Source organism: Anas acuta, chromosome 7 (genome assembly GCF_963932015.1).
Source record: "Anas acuta chromosome 7, bAnaAcu1.1, whole genome shotgun sequence".
Taxonomy (NCBI): domain Eukaryota; kingdom Metazoa; phylum Chordata; class Aves; order Anseriformes; family Anatidae; genus Anas; species Anas acuta.
In genome coordinates, this window is record NC_088985.1 from 17,856,997 (window position 1) to 17,872,113 (window position 15,117).

Here is a 15,117-nt window from a genome sequence, read left to right on the forward strand (position 1 = left end):
GGTGAGCGCGGCTCCTAAACTTCCATCACCCCATTGACCTCACGCTAGCACAGATATGTGCTGCAGCACTGGGCACAGCACCTCTAATGCAGCGGGTGATGCTACACAAGCTGATTGCTTCTTTACTTTCGGGTGGAAGTAACTGTTTGCATGTAAGGACACTGAAGTGAGAAGGTCAGGATCAGAGCCAGTGGCAAAGCTGGGAAAAGTAAGAGGGAACTTTGACTTTAATGCATGGCCAGTGCACTGCCTGTACACAGCCTCCTTCCAGGTAAACCAGCTCGTTTATGGTGTTTTGTTTGTTTGTTTGCTCTGTTGGTTTTTTCCCCCCGCAATAAGCTTGAAGTAGAACACACAAAATGCAATTAATATGAAACAGCTACTCACCCAGTAATGGAGCCTTCCTCCAGTAGCCATCACGCACCTCCACATAATCATACCAGCAAAGGCGACTTTTAAATAAATCCATTGACGTGAAATTCAACATAATCTGAAAGAACAGATTTTTCTTTGGAATAGGAACTATTTTAAAACGAAGATCCTATAGACTACATGCTTCATCTTTGCTACAGCGTGTATGTGAGTAAGCAGGAAAAAATAGTTGGACAACTGGTTGGAGTTTTAAATCAGCTTTCCTTGAAAAAAGAAGGCTTTTCAAGGAATTTTAATTATACTGTACAGTACATTACAGAAGACAGCATTTTGCTATCCATTCTGTAATTCACACAGTCACTGCTCCACAGTTACTAAAATGCTACTAAGAGAGACATTTTTTTTAAAATTAAAAACAGAATCCTTGGTTTTGATTAATGCAAATATTATGGAGACACACATTTCCCCAAAACACATGTTTGGGGTTTATTCCCTCATATAAATGTTTCCACTAATAAACAGCTGATTTTGCTGACAAGCTTCCACGTTCTGACACTTACATTCACATAATCACTGTGATACAATTATGTTCACTGGCTTTACAGAACAGAGTTCAGCAAGAAAACGTTATCCTGCTTGTCTCCTTCTCTGTAACAAGGATTACTGGCCTTGCTCTGGGCCTAAGGAAGTCACGGGATGGGATGTATTTGTGGCATTTTTGTCTTTGCACAATTTGACCCTCATGTTAATTTATGTATATTGTCTGCCACAGAAGTTGTTTCAAAACCTGGCCTGCTCTTGGTACCTTTTCCTCCTTGCAAAGTTCTCCCTGAAGCCAACGGGGAAGACTCAAAACAAGTAAGCTCTGCTTTCCTTTGTTCATTTGAGTCTCAGTCCTAAGCATGTCTTAAGGGTGGTCCTCAGCAAAGCTGCTCTGCTAAGAAGCTCCCAAGCCGGAACATGAATTATTGCAGCCTGGTACGACATGAAAGGCTGAGGGGCTGGCATTAGTGGATTAAGGAAAGGTTTCATTTTCACAGGAAGATCAGTAACACAAAAGGAACTGGAAAGTGGACAGAGCAGCTAACCAATGTAGAGCTGGCCTCAGCATTTCAAGGCTGGGAGCAGGGGTCCCCTGACAGGGATGTTATGCTCGTATGACAGGGGCAGACCCCTGCTGTCACTCATGACTCCTCAGCTCCCTGCAGGGCCCCATCTTGCTGGTCCATTTTACTTAACTCATCTGACCAGCATTATGTTTGAAAGGTAATTTCCTCAGCTCTCAACTCAATCAGATATACCAGGTGGCACTCTGAGTCGCTGAGGAAACTGTCCAGGCAGGGTCTAACTGTGATTTGAGAGAAGGGATCAGAGATCACAGCCCAAACCTGCAAGGGGGCTCTGTTCCAGAATTACCTCTTCTAAGGACCGCATATTCCTGATCCCATCTCTGGGAGGACAACAACAGCACCCAGGAGCCTTTCCAGGCTTCCTCCCTGCACTCCATGCATGCAGAGATGTGCAGCACAATCTTTTGGCAGCTACTAAAACTGTTATCACAGGCAAAAACACACATGCAGAAGTGCAGAGTATACTTTGTCCTTGTGTGGCACCTACCTTCTCCCCTGGGGTCACCGAGATTCTCCAGACACAGTGGGAATAGGAGGGGTAGCCGTTTGGAAAGCCAGGGGCTGAGAAATTCCCTGTTGTATCCTGCAAGGTCTCTCCACAAGCTACGAGAGAGGAGAAAAATAACAAAACAGCAAAAGGAGTGACTCTGAAGGATACTGGGGTCTAATGCAATGTTTGCAGATGGCTGCTAGGTGGAGGTTGGTGGCTTGTAGTCTAAGGATGTTCATTCATGGTACTGGCACAAGGTCAGCTACCACGTGAGACCTCACCAAAGAGGCATGATGTGAAATTTGTCAGGGTTCCTAGGGTAGAAGATTATAAGTAAAAGGACACAGGAGAAACAACTTTTAAAAAGGCACACTTCCTTCATCTTTACACACAACAGCACTTTCAAGGTTTCAGTCCTACTGACAAATATCTCATCCACTGATAGAACAAAAAATAATAGCCTATTCCACCTTGCAACCCCAAGATTACTGCCAGCAAATCTGTTTTCTCTTATTACCCACTTCTCTGTGAAGTTCACCCTAGTTTACCACTGTTAAGTGTCTTTTGGGTTAAAACATTGTAAAAAAAAAAAAAAAAAAAAAAGCATGGCAAACACCAGTAACACCAGACTTGTCTGTCCACCATCTACCCTGGTGTCACACAGCACAGGATAAAATACAAACACCGCAGCTCACTCTGCTGTCCTGCTGCAGCTGACGAAATGTAGATCCCAGAGTGACTTCTGGTAAGCAAATAGTTTGCATGCATTCCTTTAGGGAACTGCAGCTTCCAAGATGTGGGAAAGCAACAGCTAATTGTAGTTCCTGTTCTCTGCGCCTGGAGAACTTCACTGGAGCAAGGAATGACCGTGTATATGCCCAGAGCAGCTGACTGCCTAGGTTGCAGAATCACACGTATCAAAGTTCCTATCCCCATCCTTGAGAATACGTACTAGGCACATGCAAACACCCATTCCAAGGAGTGGAGACGTTAGCTTGCCTACTTTCAGGTTGTTTTCCTAACATCATAAACCACTGATGTTATAAAGCTCCCCTTGAGCTGCAGCTTGGTTTCCTCAGCAATAGCAAGGAAGCTTCCAAAAATCCCTTGTTAAGCAGCAGTCCTTTAAAAGATCTGACAAGACCGAACATCTGGCTCCCTTTCTCATGGAAATGTCAGGGGATGTTCCTCGGCCTCATGCTATCACACAGTCACTAATTTTTCAGCCATGATCACTATTAGATGGGCGGATCGGAAGCTGGAGGTGAAAAGAGACCCATCCCATTCAAAAAGTTTAATATCTTTAAAAAGGAGAGAGGGAGTCACGTAGGCCAGAATTTCTTAATTTCCCTGAAGTACTTTGACCCACAGTTTGACATGTCAGACTAGATGAACAAAGGGCAGGGACACAAAAGTGTTTTATTTTGTTCAACCAAGCAGCTCCTAGGGTTGCTCTGGAAGGTAAGTCACTACTAGGAACAAATTGCACATATTTCAAGGCACAGGTCAGTATGGGTTTTTCCTGTCAGGAAAGCCAAAGGTATTTAAAACTACTAGAAAGAAGCACCACTGAGGAAAACAGGCAGGAAAATACATACATCTGCCCTATAGAAAGAAGCAAATAAATGAGAGTTCAAAACCTGCACCCTGCTCCCTCCTCAGGTTGGAGCCCTGAGAACTTCCCTTACCATTATGCAACTACAAAGGAGCATTGCACAGCAAGATTTAGTTTCAAAGTACCCTGCAGAAATAGCTTCTCTCTCCCCAGACTCTCCCAGCATGGTAATGTCATCTCTAATCTTCAGGTGGGCAGAGGTGGGCTGGTGGTAAAAGGCCTGCATGTACTGGAGAAGAAATCTGGACAATTATTTTCAGAACAAACACACTTGTTTCCTTTCCATCTCTTGAAAAGATGCAGCACATTGTTATCTGTGGCATAATCTGTTAGGATCTATTTCCAGTTTCCAGGATGCTCCTGGGACTCTTAGGCAGGAAAAACATAATGGCCCAACAAATAAATATCTCAATACTTAGTCTGGAGTGGCCAACAGCTTAGGATTGTTTTAAGAATGCCAATATCTGACAAGGTGTCTCAGTAAACAGGGGATTCCAAGTACACAACTCACCAAGGTATACAGATGTTCTTTTTCTCTGCTCAAAAATCTATCTAAACAAAGCTGTCCCCATGAAGTTATAAAGAAACTAGGAACACACACTATATTATCATAATGACACAGGATAAAGAAGACTGCTATGCTGAACCACAGGGAAGATTTCTGACAGCCCAGACCTAGTTCTCCTAAGTGTAATTACACAGTAACTGGAAAGAATGTGTAATTACGGAGCAGGTACTAACACATCTACTACCCAAACACTATTCTGCTAAAGAGTCATGACCTAGCTAACTATCTACATGTTGCAGAGGAGGCTCTCCAGACATGCTGGGAGAGGCTGGCCTTTCAGTGGAGAGGAAGGTGATTGCCTGCACGTGCTGGGGGAATCAGGATACTAAGAAGCAACACATACCTAGGTGTGGAGCAGTCTGTCGCAGAGGACACCAATAAGCATTACAAATGTACTCTGCTTAGTATCAAAGAAGACAAGAGGTCCAATAAGATTAGTGCTTGGTGCTTCTGGGATCCAAGAAACTGAGCCAAGGTGTTTTTTGCACGTGATTAAGAGGCTAATGCACACCCAAGCTGCTAGAAAGGAATGGAGGTGAAAACCAAAGCAGAAGAGGTGAATACTTCAAAACTCATTTGTAAATGAAGTATTTGAGAAGCAAGCACTTACTGTTCTCCAGTACATCTTTTTGAAAATTCACAGGGCATTGGATGGGATAACAATTCAGGACCATTCTCAATGTATAACCATTCTACAGATAACAGAGCCATACGGGCCTGTTTCCTTTAGCACTGTACAAAATAGCAGGACAGGCTTTTATAGTGACTATATTCATCAAAGCCTCTACTATGCAGCCATATCAAAACCAGCATTTACTGCAGTAGAATTCATCTTGCCTTTCAGAAATTCCTTCAGCAAATTTCATCCGGTTCCACCTGGCTTGGCACTAACTTTAACCCAGCAGGTGTAAGCTTCAGGGAATTAAAAGCAATTTAAAACAGCAAAGTTTTAGACAGAAAAGTTAAGACAGCCCAAAATGTAGCAGCCAAAAGTCTAATGAGTTGGAAAGCCATGTCTCTTATAATAGACAACAGTCATTCTGGCTCGTACTAGTGCACGCTTGTAACTCTTCTTCCATCATTCTAGATTTTTTTGGCAGTGGGGATTCAGACAGATACTCTCTTACTAAACAGGAAACCACCTGTCGTTCAACTCCTGGATCATGTGGCTGTACTTCACCTAAAAGTCCTCAGCTTGACTACTGAACAAAGTTGTCCTTAACCAATTATCTCAGTCAGATCCTGCTCGAACATATAACCAAGCCCCTTGGTTTTGAACTCCTGAGCTTTGCATTTTGCAGAAGAACATTTTCCAAGCTACAGATTCAAAGTGCAGCTGCAGATGCCTGTTTCATTAAAAATACTGCACCCCTTCTCTTCAAATACAACCTGTGTATAAATTTTGACGTGAAACAAAACAAACAAAACAATAGATATTTGAAAAAGTTGGTTTAGTAGGCTTAAAGCTCTGATCATTCTGCTGCCAAATATTTTCTGAACAGAAATAACCCCTCTGCTAAGTTTTGTGGAAAAAAAAAAAAAAAAAACAACACAAAACAAAACAAGTTTTTACTTTGCAAGTAGAAATCTTGAGACTCAGAAGGGTCCTCTTTTTTAAAAAAAGTTGCTTCATAGCTTTTAGTTTGACTTTAACCTCAGGCCAAAAGCAGCTTTTCAGTTTGCCTCAAGAAACCTGAATTTGTAGTCAATGCTTCCAGCTAAGAGGCTGAAAAGTCTAACTTGATTAAGTCTGACTCAATCAAAAACGTAGTGCAAGGCATCCCTATTTATTCATTTATTTTTGGAGTATTCTAACAACACAATCCCTAAAGCAAATTGAGGTAATTTTTCTAGAACTTCATCTTCTTCAGCCAAAAGGGGATTTACTTGAAAAAAATATGATTTGTAAAAAGAAAAAAAAATTGTTAATTAAGATTAGCACACCCAGGAAAAGTTACATCCCTCACTATAAACTAAGCAGTGATCCCCAAACATCATGGACCCTGAAGTACTGCTGATCCTCACAATTTATTCTAGACCCTTATGAACCCATATTCTCTGATCTATACCTAGAGAAGACATATACCTAGAGAGAGGATTTGCACACCAACTACAGACCATTTTCTGTGGCTTTTCAGCACAGATCAGTGCTAGCCAGCTGTTAACTTACGATATGACTTTGTATACCAGTAAAACTTCTCTCTCCTTCCCACCTTCTCCCCTCTCCCTGTTATATGCTTATCCTAGGCAGATTAACCTTTTGTTCTGTTTAGCACACACTGATCTGGGAAAGGTTTACGATCAATCGAAGCCATTCTCAATCAGATCGATATGCTGGCCAGACTCACCCACTTGGATAAACTTCCCAACCACACTTGGAAAAGTCCTTTTTTCCCTCCCTGCATTATTAAAAATGTTAAGAGTCATTCTGCAAAACTAGGGCAACTCTCTCATTATCTAGTGTCTTCTCATAGATGTTCTGCTACCAGCAGATACTCAGAGCTAGTTAAATTTTCTCCCTCCAACCATAACACCTTCCATGCTACATCTGTTCTCATTTGCTGCAGTCCACGACACAGGTGCCAGACAGTGCCATCTTTCCTTGAAGCATCTCTTTACATCCTGATATTCTACTTGTTCTTAAGTCTGGAAGGATTCTCCTCTGAAATCTGTTTTTCTCTGTTGATCTATTCAGCTAAAACTGTTGCATAAGCCTTTACTAACATCTCCAATTTAAAAGGATTCTTTTATTCTGGTGGATAAATTTAGTCTCTAAATCATAGCTGTGACACCAATGCTCCTTTTGCCAATCTTTGCAGACTTCAGATAAAGCAGGATTCAGACTATCTGTCTTTAGTATTCATATACATTTAGATAGGTTCTCAATCAAAGCTCTTCCCAGTCTATCACATCTTCTGCAGCAGAAAGAAGGATGCAACCCTCCCCTCAGCAGTCCAAAGCAACAGCTTCTAGTACCTGGCTGTTTCAAAAATCTTTGAGCTGTCTTCCATGTTACTCCTAAAGACTTAGTGCAACACACACCATAACCACTTAGGATTTCATTAAAGCTCTCCCTTGGGACAACACCTATATAAAAAATCAACAGTTTGACAGCTGGTATGAGGAGACTCCAACCTACCAGATACCAAAGCCCTAAAACAGGAATACTGGCAAAGTACTAATAGGAGACACACGTTAGACAAGATCAGTTCTCCCACAGCTTCAGCTTGAAGCACTGGATGGCCTACATTTCCTGAGTCCTTTCATCAAAGAGATTGTTAACATGCTCTTGAACTCCCATGCTTTTCAGCATTGTCTATGATAAAGCAGGAGCTCTTCCCACAAGCCATATTTACCTGGGCACTTGTACAACTTCCTCGCCTGAGCAATGTCTCCCTGACTCAGGCGAATACGCTGACCAATAGTTGGCCGGACCCCATTATCATCACGACGGGGAAGGATGGTGTCGAGGAAAACCCCTCTAAAGGGAAGAACAGAGAGACAAAGAGTAGTGAAGTAAGAAAAGTGACACAATGCACAGAAAGCTATCCTGGCAGGCCTCCCACGCCATTTCCTTGTAAGTATCCCATGCTAACAAGAAAGAGTAATATGGATTTTAACAACTGCATGTCTTGAGGTGGCCCTCTCCCTATCACAGATAGCTTCCAAATGTACAGGCAAGTCTGCTAAGCCAGTAAATTATTTTGATATATCAGAATTGCCACTGTTTGGTGCTTCAGCATAGACACATCCATTGCCATAAATCAGAAAAAGCAATGAAATATTCTTGCAGAAGGTTCATGGCACATCTGGCTTAGCAGGAGCACAGATTGGACACATGAGCAGAGGGAAGGGCTGTTTGTTCAGTAGCAAGTGGGGTTGGACCAGCAGTGGCTGTGGTTGCCACAGATGAGAAACAGATCGAGTGCTCTACCTTTGTTCTGCATGAGTTTCCAGGCTAATAACTCCATTTGTCTCTGCCTTTTTTCCCTTGCTACTATTTCTTCCACATCGTACTTCATACTTGGGAGCTCTCTACTGCACTTCTGATCTCAGTCCAGCAAAGGATTTAAGCTCAGGCCTCACTTCCATCCAAATGCAAAGTCAATGCACACATACAAGAGCCTGCACGCAAGAGAACATTAAGGCTGCACAGCTAATGTAGGAGGGAAGAATCAGAAAATGGAATGCCAGGTTGGTAAAAATTGAAGCTCTAGTAGTCAGGCTGTCCGGTTCACAGGAGCCATTTCACCGCATCCCTGAATGTCTGATGGGCCTTACAGTGCCAATGCTAACAATGAGTTTGAAGCTTCGGCATCAGCTCCGTGATGCAGTTCTCTTTCTGAAGGAATGAATACTAGTTCACAGAGTCAAAGGAAAAAGTCAGGGCAGAAGCAGTAATTTTAGTGCTGCAAGTCCTGATATAAGAGTCTTCAGGTATGGGTTAAGCTTATTCATTGGGCTGCTCAGCTGAGTAAGGACATCAAGAAGTTTCAGATAGTTTTTGCTGTGGCTTAATTTTAAATAAATACTGCAAGCAGAGTATGCAGATCACAGCTGTCCAAAGCTGTAGTTAGCATTCTTGAACAGAAAATATCATTCAATTAAACATATTTTGTGGGAAAAAAATCTTTTGTAAATATTCAATTTGACAGAAGAAATAGAGGGGAAGGAATTTAATCTGCTTAAGAAATGAATCGACTCTTGCAAGGAAGGGTTTTGTGTTTTTTTTTTTTTTTTTTTCCCAGCGGTATGAAAATTCCTGATCGGCAATATAATCAGTGCTTACGAGCTCTGAGGTAAGCCCATCAAATGTTGATTGACAAATTCAGGCTGGCGTTCTACAAGCCAGCTGCATGCTTCAATCTGAATTTATTTATGTATCAAAAATAAATACTCCAATTCCAGAAACAACATGAACACAGAGGCAGATCAATCTGCTCATGGTAATTTTGCAAGCCATCTCTGGAGTTCATAAAAGAACTCGGCATGTGGCAGGGACATAGTTCTGTGGCAGTGAAAGGCTTTCTGCTGATTCCCAGGCTCAACCAGTGAGGACTAACAAAGTTTTACTGAGTAACCACCACTTGTGCACGTAAACCTTTGGTTCTTTTGACCATTCCAGCCCACACAACTGCATACACATAGCCTCCAGCCTCCTGCACATAACATACATCTAGGGTATTGCTCACACAAAGCAAACAACCCACAACTACAAATTACCTTGTGATCCCTTATTACCTGCCAAACACATTTTCTTCGAGAAGGATGTACCCTAGGCTGGGGCAGGAAGATTTAAGGTTTCACTTTTTTCCACCAACTGAATTTTGTACTCCCCTCACAAGCATTGCTGAACACAGCTCTAAGGAGGCAATATTCCTATCATTTCACAGTTGAACTGAGAACAAAGGAGAGTCTTTCTGGCCTAAACCTCATAGGTTCCAGCAGTTCCATGCTGCCCAACCAAACCCCATTTGGTTAGCGATACTGATGATGTTAAGATGCATGTTTAGTAAGTGTCTCTAAGAGCACCAATACTTTGCTTCACAAATTAATAAACACCAAGCAGATACCATTAAACAAAGCAGTTCAGGCAGTATAACATCAGAACCATTCTTGAATAAGATACCTAACCTCTTCTTCCAGACTGAGGAAGAGAACCAGAATACCATATGCCCCTTTCTCGTGATGTGAAGGCATACATGTAGGCAGAGCATGCACTAGTTGCCCAATGCATTGGTTAAGTCAAGCACAACCCACCACCGCTATCAGCTGAGAATGACAGAGTTTCAGTAGAGATGCTCTACTGAAAAGTCATTAAGATTCCTAAGAGTCTTTAAGATTCACGTAGCACCACAAATGTGTTATGCAAATATCATGAAGTTATCAACTAATCTTGAGAAATGCTGATAATTCACTGTCCCATCTGAGGTCAATAGAGACAGGTGTTTTAACCACCACTCAAGGAAGCATATATTTAATGCAGGTTAAGCACCCAACTTTAGACAGCTACAGTTTGTTCCTACTCTGTAGTTACAACCCAATCTGAATAAGAGAGACAACATAACCCTACTTCATACAGTAAAACCTGTGGAGGTTATAAGTGCGGAGGATTAGGACGGTGTGTTGCAAATACATGAAGAAGATTCCCCTTGCCTTGCAGACAGTGCTTCCTGCATCCAGACTCCAACAGAAGCTTCGCAGAAAAACAGAGCCATGTGCTGTAACTCCAGGACGTACTGCCATGCCTACTACCAAGATGCTTACTGAACTAAGGTAATCCACTATTTGCTTAGGAGTCTAAAGATTTAAACTCTCTTATTGTTAGACTGCCATTTGTAGATCTTGAAAGCAATAACAGAAATTGTTTTATGAGACAGCAAAATTCAACATAATTTGCTTCCATGTTTGTAAAGAATGCACCGGGAAATAAAAGCCACATTTTTCAAAAGCACCATTGGAAGCAATTTCCACTGCTAGGGCTCATTGTGTCTCAGAAAAACTGTACATTTCTGTCCTAGGCACAAAGATTAGAATAAAAATGGCCTAGGAATTGCAGCAGTATTTGAACATGTGAAACACCACATGATTTGTTATCACCAGTATTCACTAGGAGTTATAAGCAACAAAGAGTTGTGCTGACTGCTATGTAGGAGCTGCTTCAAGACAATGCGTTGCAGGTGCAGCTTTAGAGACTCTTGTGCCAGATTATTCATAATCCTTCATGTTCTCCTCATTCATATGTTGTTCTCCACTGGTATGGTGCTCATACCATCTTTTTCCTACATGGACTTTCTATAGTCTGCTGATGTATTAACCTGCTACAGTCCTTCTTTTTACAAGGTTATGCAGCGTCTCTCACATCTAGCTACTAGGAATAATGAACCTTGCTAGAACTTAGTGTCTTCATGGGCTCTATGCCTTTGTTAGTTGCAGTTGTCTAATACCTGTAAAATTCAGTAAGGTGGGAACGAGACATGCACACACTCACAAATCTGTATCCATGCTCATTGGTCAAAGCAAGCGTCATTCCCCCAGGTCAGCAGATCTCAAGACAGGCTTTGGTAAAATAAAAGCCTGTTCCCAGCACTGCCTATTTACCCTGAAAGCACAATCAGCCCACAGATCCACTTAGTGCTCAGTTCAATTACTGCACAAAGATTGGTACTGGGGTGAGGGTGGGTCACAGAGACAAAAGACTTAAAGAAAACAGACTTAAAAATCCTATTAAGCACCAATTTAAATTTAGAAGGACTCTTGCCATTTTTATCCCTTTTTGGCCCAGCAGTGTTCTGAAGGACCCTGGTTTTCAAGAGAGACAGACTCAAAGGTATCCACAATATAAATGGCAGTAATAACTTAATCCTGCTTTTGTGCAAGACAATTCCGACCATTTAGAGCCTAGCGAATGCTGGAAGGATCTAGCAGATGCCTCAAGGGAAGAAAAATTGTTTGCTTTGGGTATCTGATCCAAAGAAATCTCTAAAGGCTCCAAAGCACCCTTGCCCAGCCACCATCTCCTCCTGCCAGAACAAGCAACACTTTAGCAAGTTTGATAATTTCCCCCTGGTTGATGCAAAGTTTGAGAAACAAAAGCACAAAACAATAGGCTCAGTACTCCCATACAGCTGGCAAATAAAATAAAAAAGCCCCAAAGGCATATTTAATTTCAGCAACAAAAAAGCTCTTGAGAGCATGAATATTTGGGCTCTACCTCTCATCCCCTTCACTTGGGATATATCATGAAGGAAAGCTCCTTTTCTATTTATGGAAAAACCTTCAAAGAGTAGCAAAATGGAGCTGGTCATCCAGTAGCTCTCATTCCAAATCCAGGACATAAATAAGTATACTAATTTCACCTCACCACACCTTCCCAGTAGAGCTCTCTGCTCAGAAAATGGGCTGCATCTGGAGGGACGACATGGGAGTTAAGGGCAAATAACATCCCACAAAGAAATTGGCCAATTAGCTGGGTCAGGAATGGGACTGAAAAGTACTTCATGAGCAACCCAATCACACAGAATTACAAAGTTGCAAGGCTATGATCTAGAACACATACACAAATGGTTAAAAATACCCAAGCAATTAAAAATCATGACGTATAGTTTCAAGTCCTTGGCAAAGTTGCTGGGGGCTCAGAAGGCAATATTGTAACTCAAAAGCAAGAGCTGCACAACCATGAGATTCAAAGCTGATTTTAGCATTATCCCCTTGCTAAAATCAGATACACACACATACACGCTGGCTGGGAAGGCTGCAAAACATGCTAACACAGCTTTGGAAAGTCTCTCGGATTACCAGTACTAGGTGAATACAGTAAGCAGGGAAAAAACAGTAGTCTGCAATAACTCTCTTCACATACCTTGCTTTTTCAAACAGGTATTTCTCCAGGTATTCTACACAGCTAATGATGACTGCTAAAAATAGTAGTAAGGACAGATAGTCTATAATTCTCACCTGGAGAATGTGTTCCTAGCATAGTGCATGATGCTGTCAAAGTCGTAAGTCTCTCCCAGCGAGTTCACTTCCCCAGCTTCCATCTTTAAAAAGTTGTACTCCTGACCTGTGTTACCATACAAAGTGAAAAAAAAAATCAGTTAAAAAGTTAAAAAAAAAATCCTTCCTGATCTAAGAATCTAGAATTAAAGGAATACCCTCCTACATTCCAACAGTTCTAGCCGGACATCCAAAATCTCAATTTGTTCAACTATTTTGGCCCTTATTCTAGGGAAGGACTAGCAGTATTTTTATTTCATCCCAGCTCACAGACCACTAGGGTTTTGCATAAGCCCAGCAAGGAAGATGATTTCCACCCAGCCAAAAGCAAAGCAGAATAACCAGAAGTGCCATTTTACCTTGCTGTATATTCTCCCTGATGATTGTAACATGCTGGTCTCTGTCAGGCCGTGTGTGCTCATGCCAGAAACCTACCACATGACCCAGCTCATGAGCCACAATCCCAAATTTGTCACAGTTCTTTCCAATGGATATGGCCTGAGGGCCCCCACCTCGGCGGCCCACATATGAGCAGCATCTGGAAAAGAAAACCCGAAAACCCATACAGGTCATCACTGAATTGGGAGCGTCTGAGACAGGGACAGGCCAGCAGTTTCATACACTACATGTACTTAAATGTGCAAGTGTGTGTATATATATATATATACAGATATATATATATGTATGCATGCACACAGTTGTATGTGTATGTGTATCTAGAAAGAAATAATTGCATGTCTGTAAAAATGCATACATTCACCTTAAGTGTTATCCTAAGAAAAGAATTCATAAAGGACAGATTCCCCCCATATTTATTCTGACCAGAGATAGACTTACAAAGCCATATAATGAAAGGCATGTTTGCAACATAGCTTCAGGGAATGTATGTATTGCTTACCCACATGTTCTGTATGTGAACACTATGAAACTCTCTTCATCAGTTCTCTCCACAAATGTCACACAAGTGTGCTTCTCCCAGTGCCTCATAGCTTGCTTGAAGATAGCTCTTTGGGTTCCTGAAATATAAATCCAAGAATAGCAAACAGTGAAGGCCTGGCTTTCAAGAAAATCTCTAACAGACGTTATAGGAATAGGGGTACAGTCAACCTTTCCAATAGTCAATCCCATACCTGTAGACATCTACAGGAATCTGGAACCCTATTTCTACTTCTGCACTAACTTACTGTATCATATTTTTCTCTCTTTCTGTGTTTGATGAATTAATGGTTCTAATTAAACAGGCTACAAACTTGATTAAGCACATCAGTGTTTCTTCATAAAAAAATGTCACCTCATCAGGTAAAGGTCACTCTGGCATAGCTGCTGAGTATTCTGCTTTGTGCACCAGTTACTCAGTGGCATGCTGCAACATAAAATCACCATGCACGGCTTTCAAGGCCCAGGAGTCTCACATCACTGCTACATGTGCTCTACAAAACGGAGGCAAAACTATTGCCAGATAATTTATCTTTAAAATCAGAACCAAAAGCAGTATTGTAGCTAGAGGCGGAGTGGTCTGAGGGCTGTGTAAGAAGGCAGAGATACACTGCTGGTCTGTGCTTGAACTCAGGGACAAATCAGGAGTTGAACAGGAAGACGCCTGCAAGAAGGGTATTGTGCCTGGCTCACACTAGCAAGAAGACAGGCGACAACACTTTGCCTCCCCAGGGAGCAGGATACTGGCAGTGGTCACTCAGCTGCTTCCAGAACAGTCACACAGACAGCCAGAAAGTGATGCCCCAGACATGGCTCCAGGAGGCCTCACTACAGTACTGTCTCTCCAACATAGCCTCTGGGATACACAGGGCTACAGAGTAAGCTGCCACTCTCAAGAAAGACTAAAATGTGGGGAAAGGCCAGAAGTACATTGAAAAAGTACAAGGAATGCAGAGACGAGTTTCACAGGGGACGCTTATCTGAGACAAAACACCAAGCTGAGTGTAAGATAGAACTGTACTACTGCGAGAGCTGCTTCTTACAGTCACCCAAAAGGAAGGATGGTGTCACCTTCTCTGGATGGTTAGGGCAGTGGGACACACACAATATAGAGAAAACTCTCTTGTCAGACTCTGAAGGATGTGGATGTCTATTCTCCGACAAATTTGTGGGAAACCTGTAGCTAACAGGCTACTCAATATCCTGCTAAGTTACACATGCCATTCCTTTTTTATGAGGTGAACAGACCTTCCCATTAGGGCTTCATGGACTCCTAGCAGAAGCTTGGGTGCCAGAATGAGACAGGATCTTAGTGAACTTGTTAAGGAGGTCCTGAGGATCACCCCTAACTGGCAGGAGGAGCAGGACTGGGGAGGTAACCCCACACTGTACAAAAGCGGTTCCCACACTGCCCTGCTCTTCCAGCTGCAGAGAGGGTCCCTTTCTGGGAACACGGGGTGTAACTGTAGTTCACAGATGCCGGTCCCTGAAGCAATCAAGAAAAGCAACC

The 15,117-nt window shown here is 42.2% G+C and overlaps 1 protein-coding gene across 6 annotated transcripts in view; it reads right to left on the minus strand.

Moving 5' to 3' along the window:
- TLL2 (tolloid like 2) overlaps window positions 1-15,117 on the minus strand; it is an 82,990-nt gene that overhangs the window by 18,829 nt on the left and 49,044 nt on the right. For all 6 annotated transcript variants that reach the window (XM_068687997.1, XM_068687995.1, XM_068687994.1 and 3 more), the window contains 6 exons: window positions 13,570-13,687; window positions 13,031-13,209; window positions 12,633-12,738; window positions 7,532-7,656; window positions 1,990-2,105; window positions 388-490 (listed from right to left, as the gene is read on the minus strand). In XM_068687997.1, coding sequence (XP_068544098.1) covers window positions 388-490; window positions 1,990-2,105; window positions 7,532-7,656; window positions 12,633-12,738; window positions 13,031-13,209; window positions 13,570-13,687 — 747 coding nt within the window. The remainder of the gene's footprint in view (window positions 1-387; window positions 491-1,989; window positions 2,106-7,531; window positions 7,657-12,632; window positions 12,739-13,030; window positions 13,210-13,569; window positions 13,688-15,117) is intronic.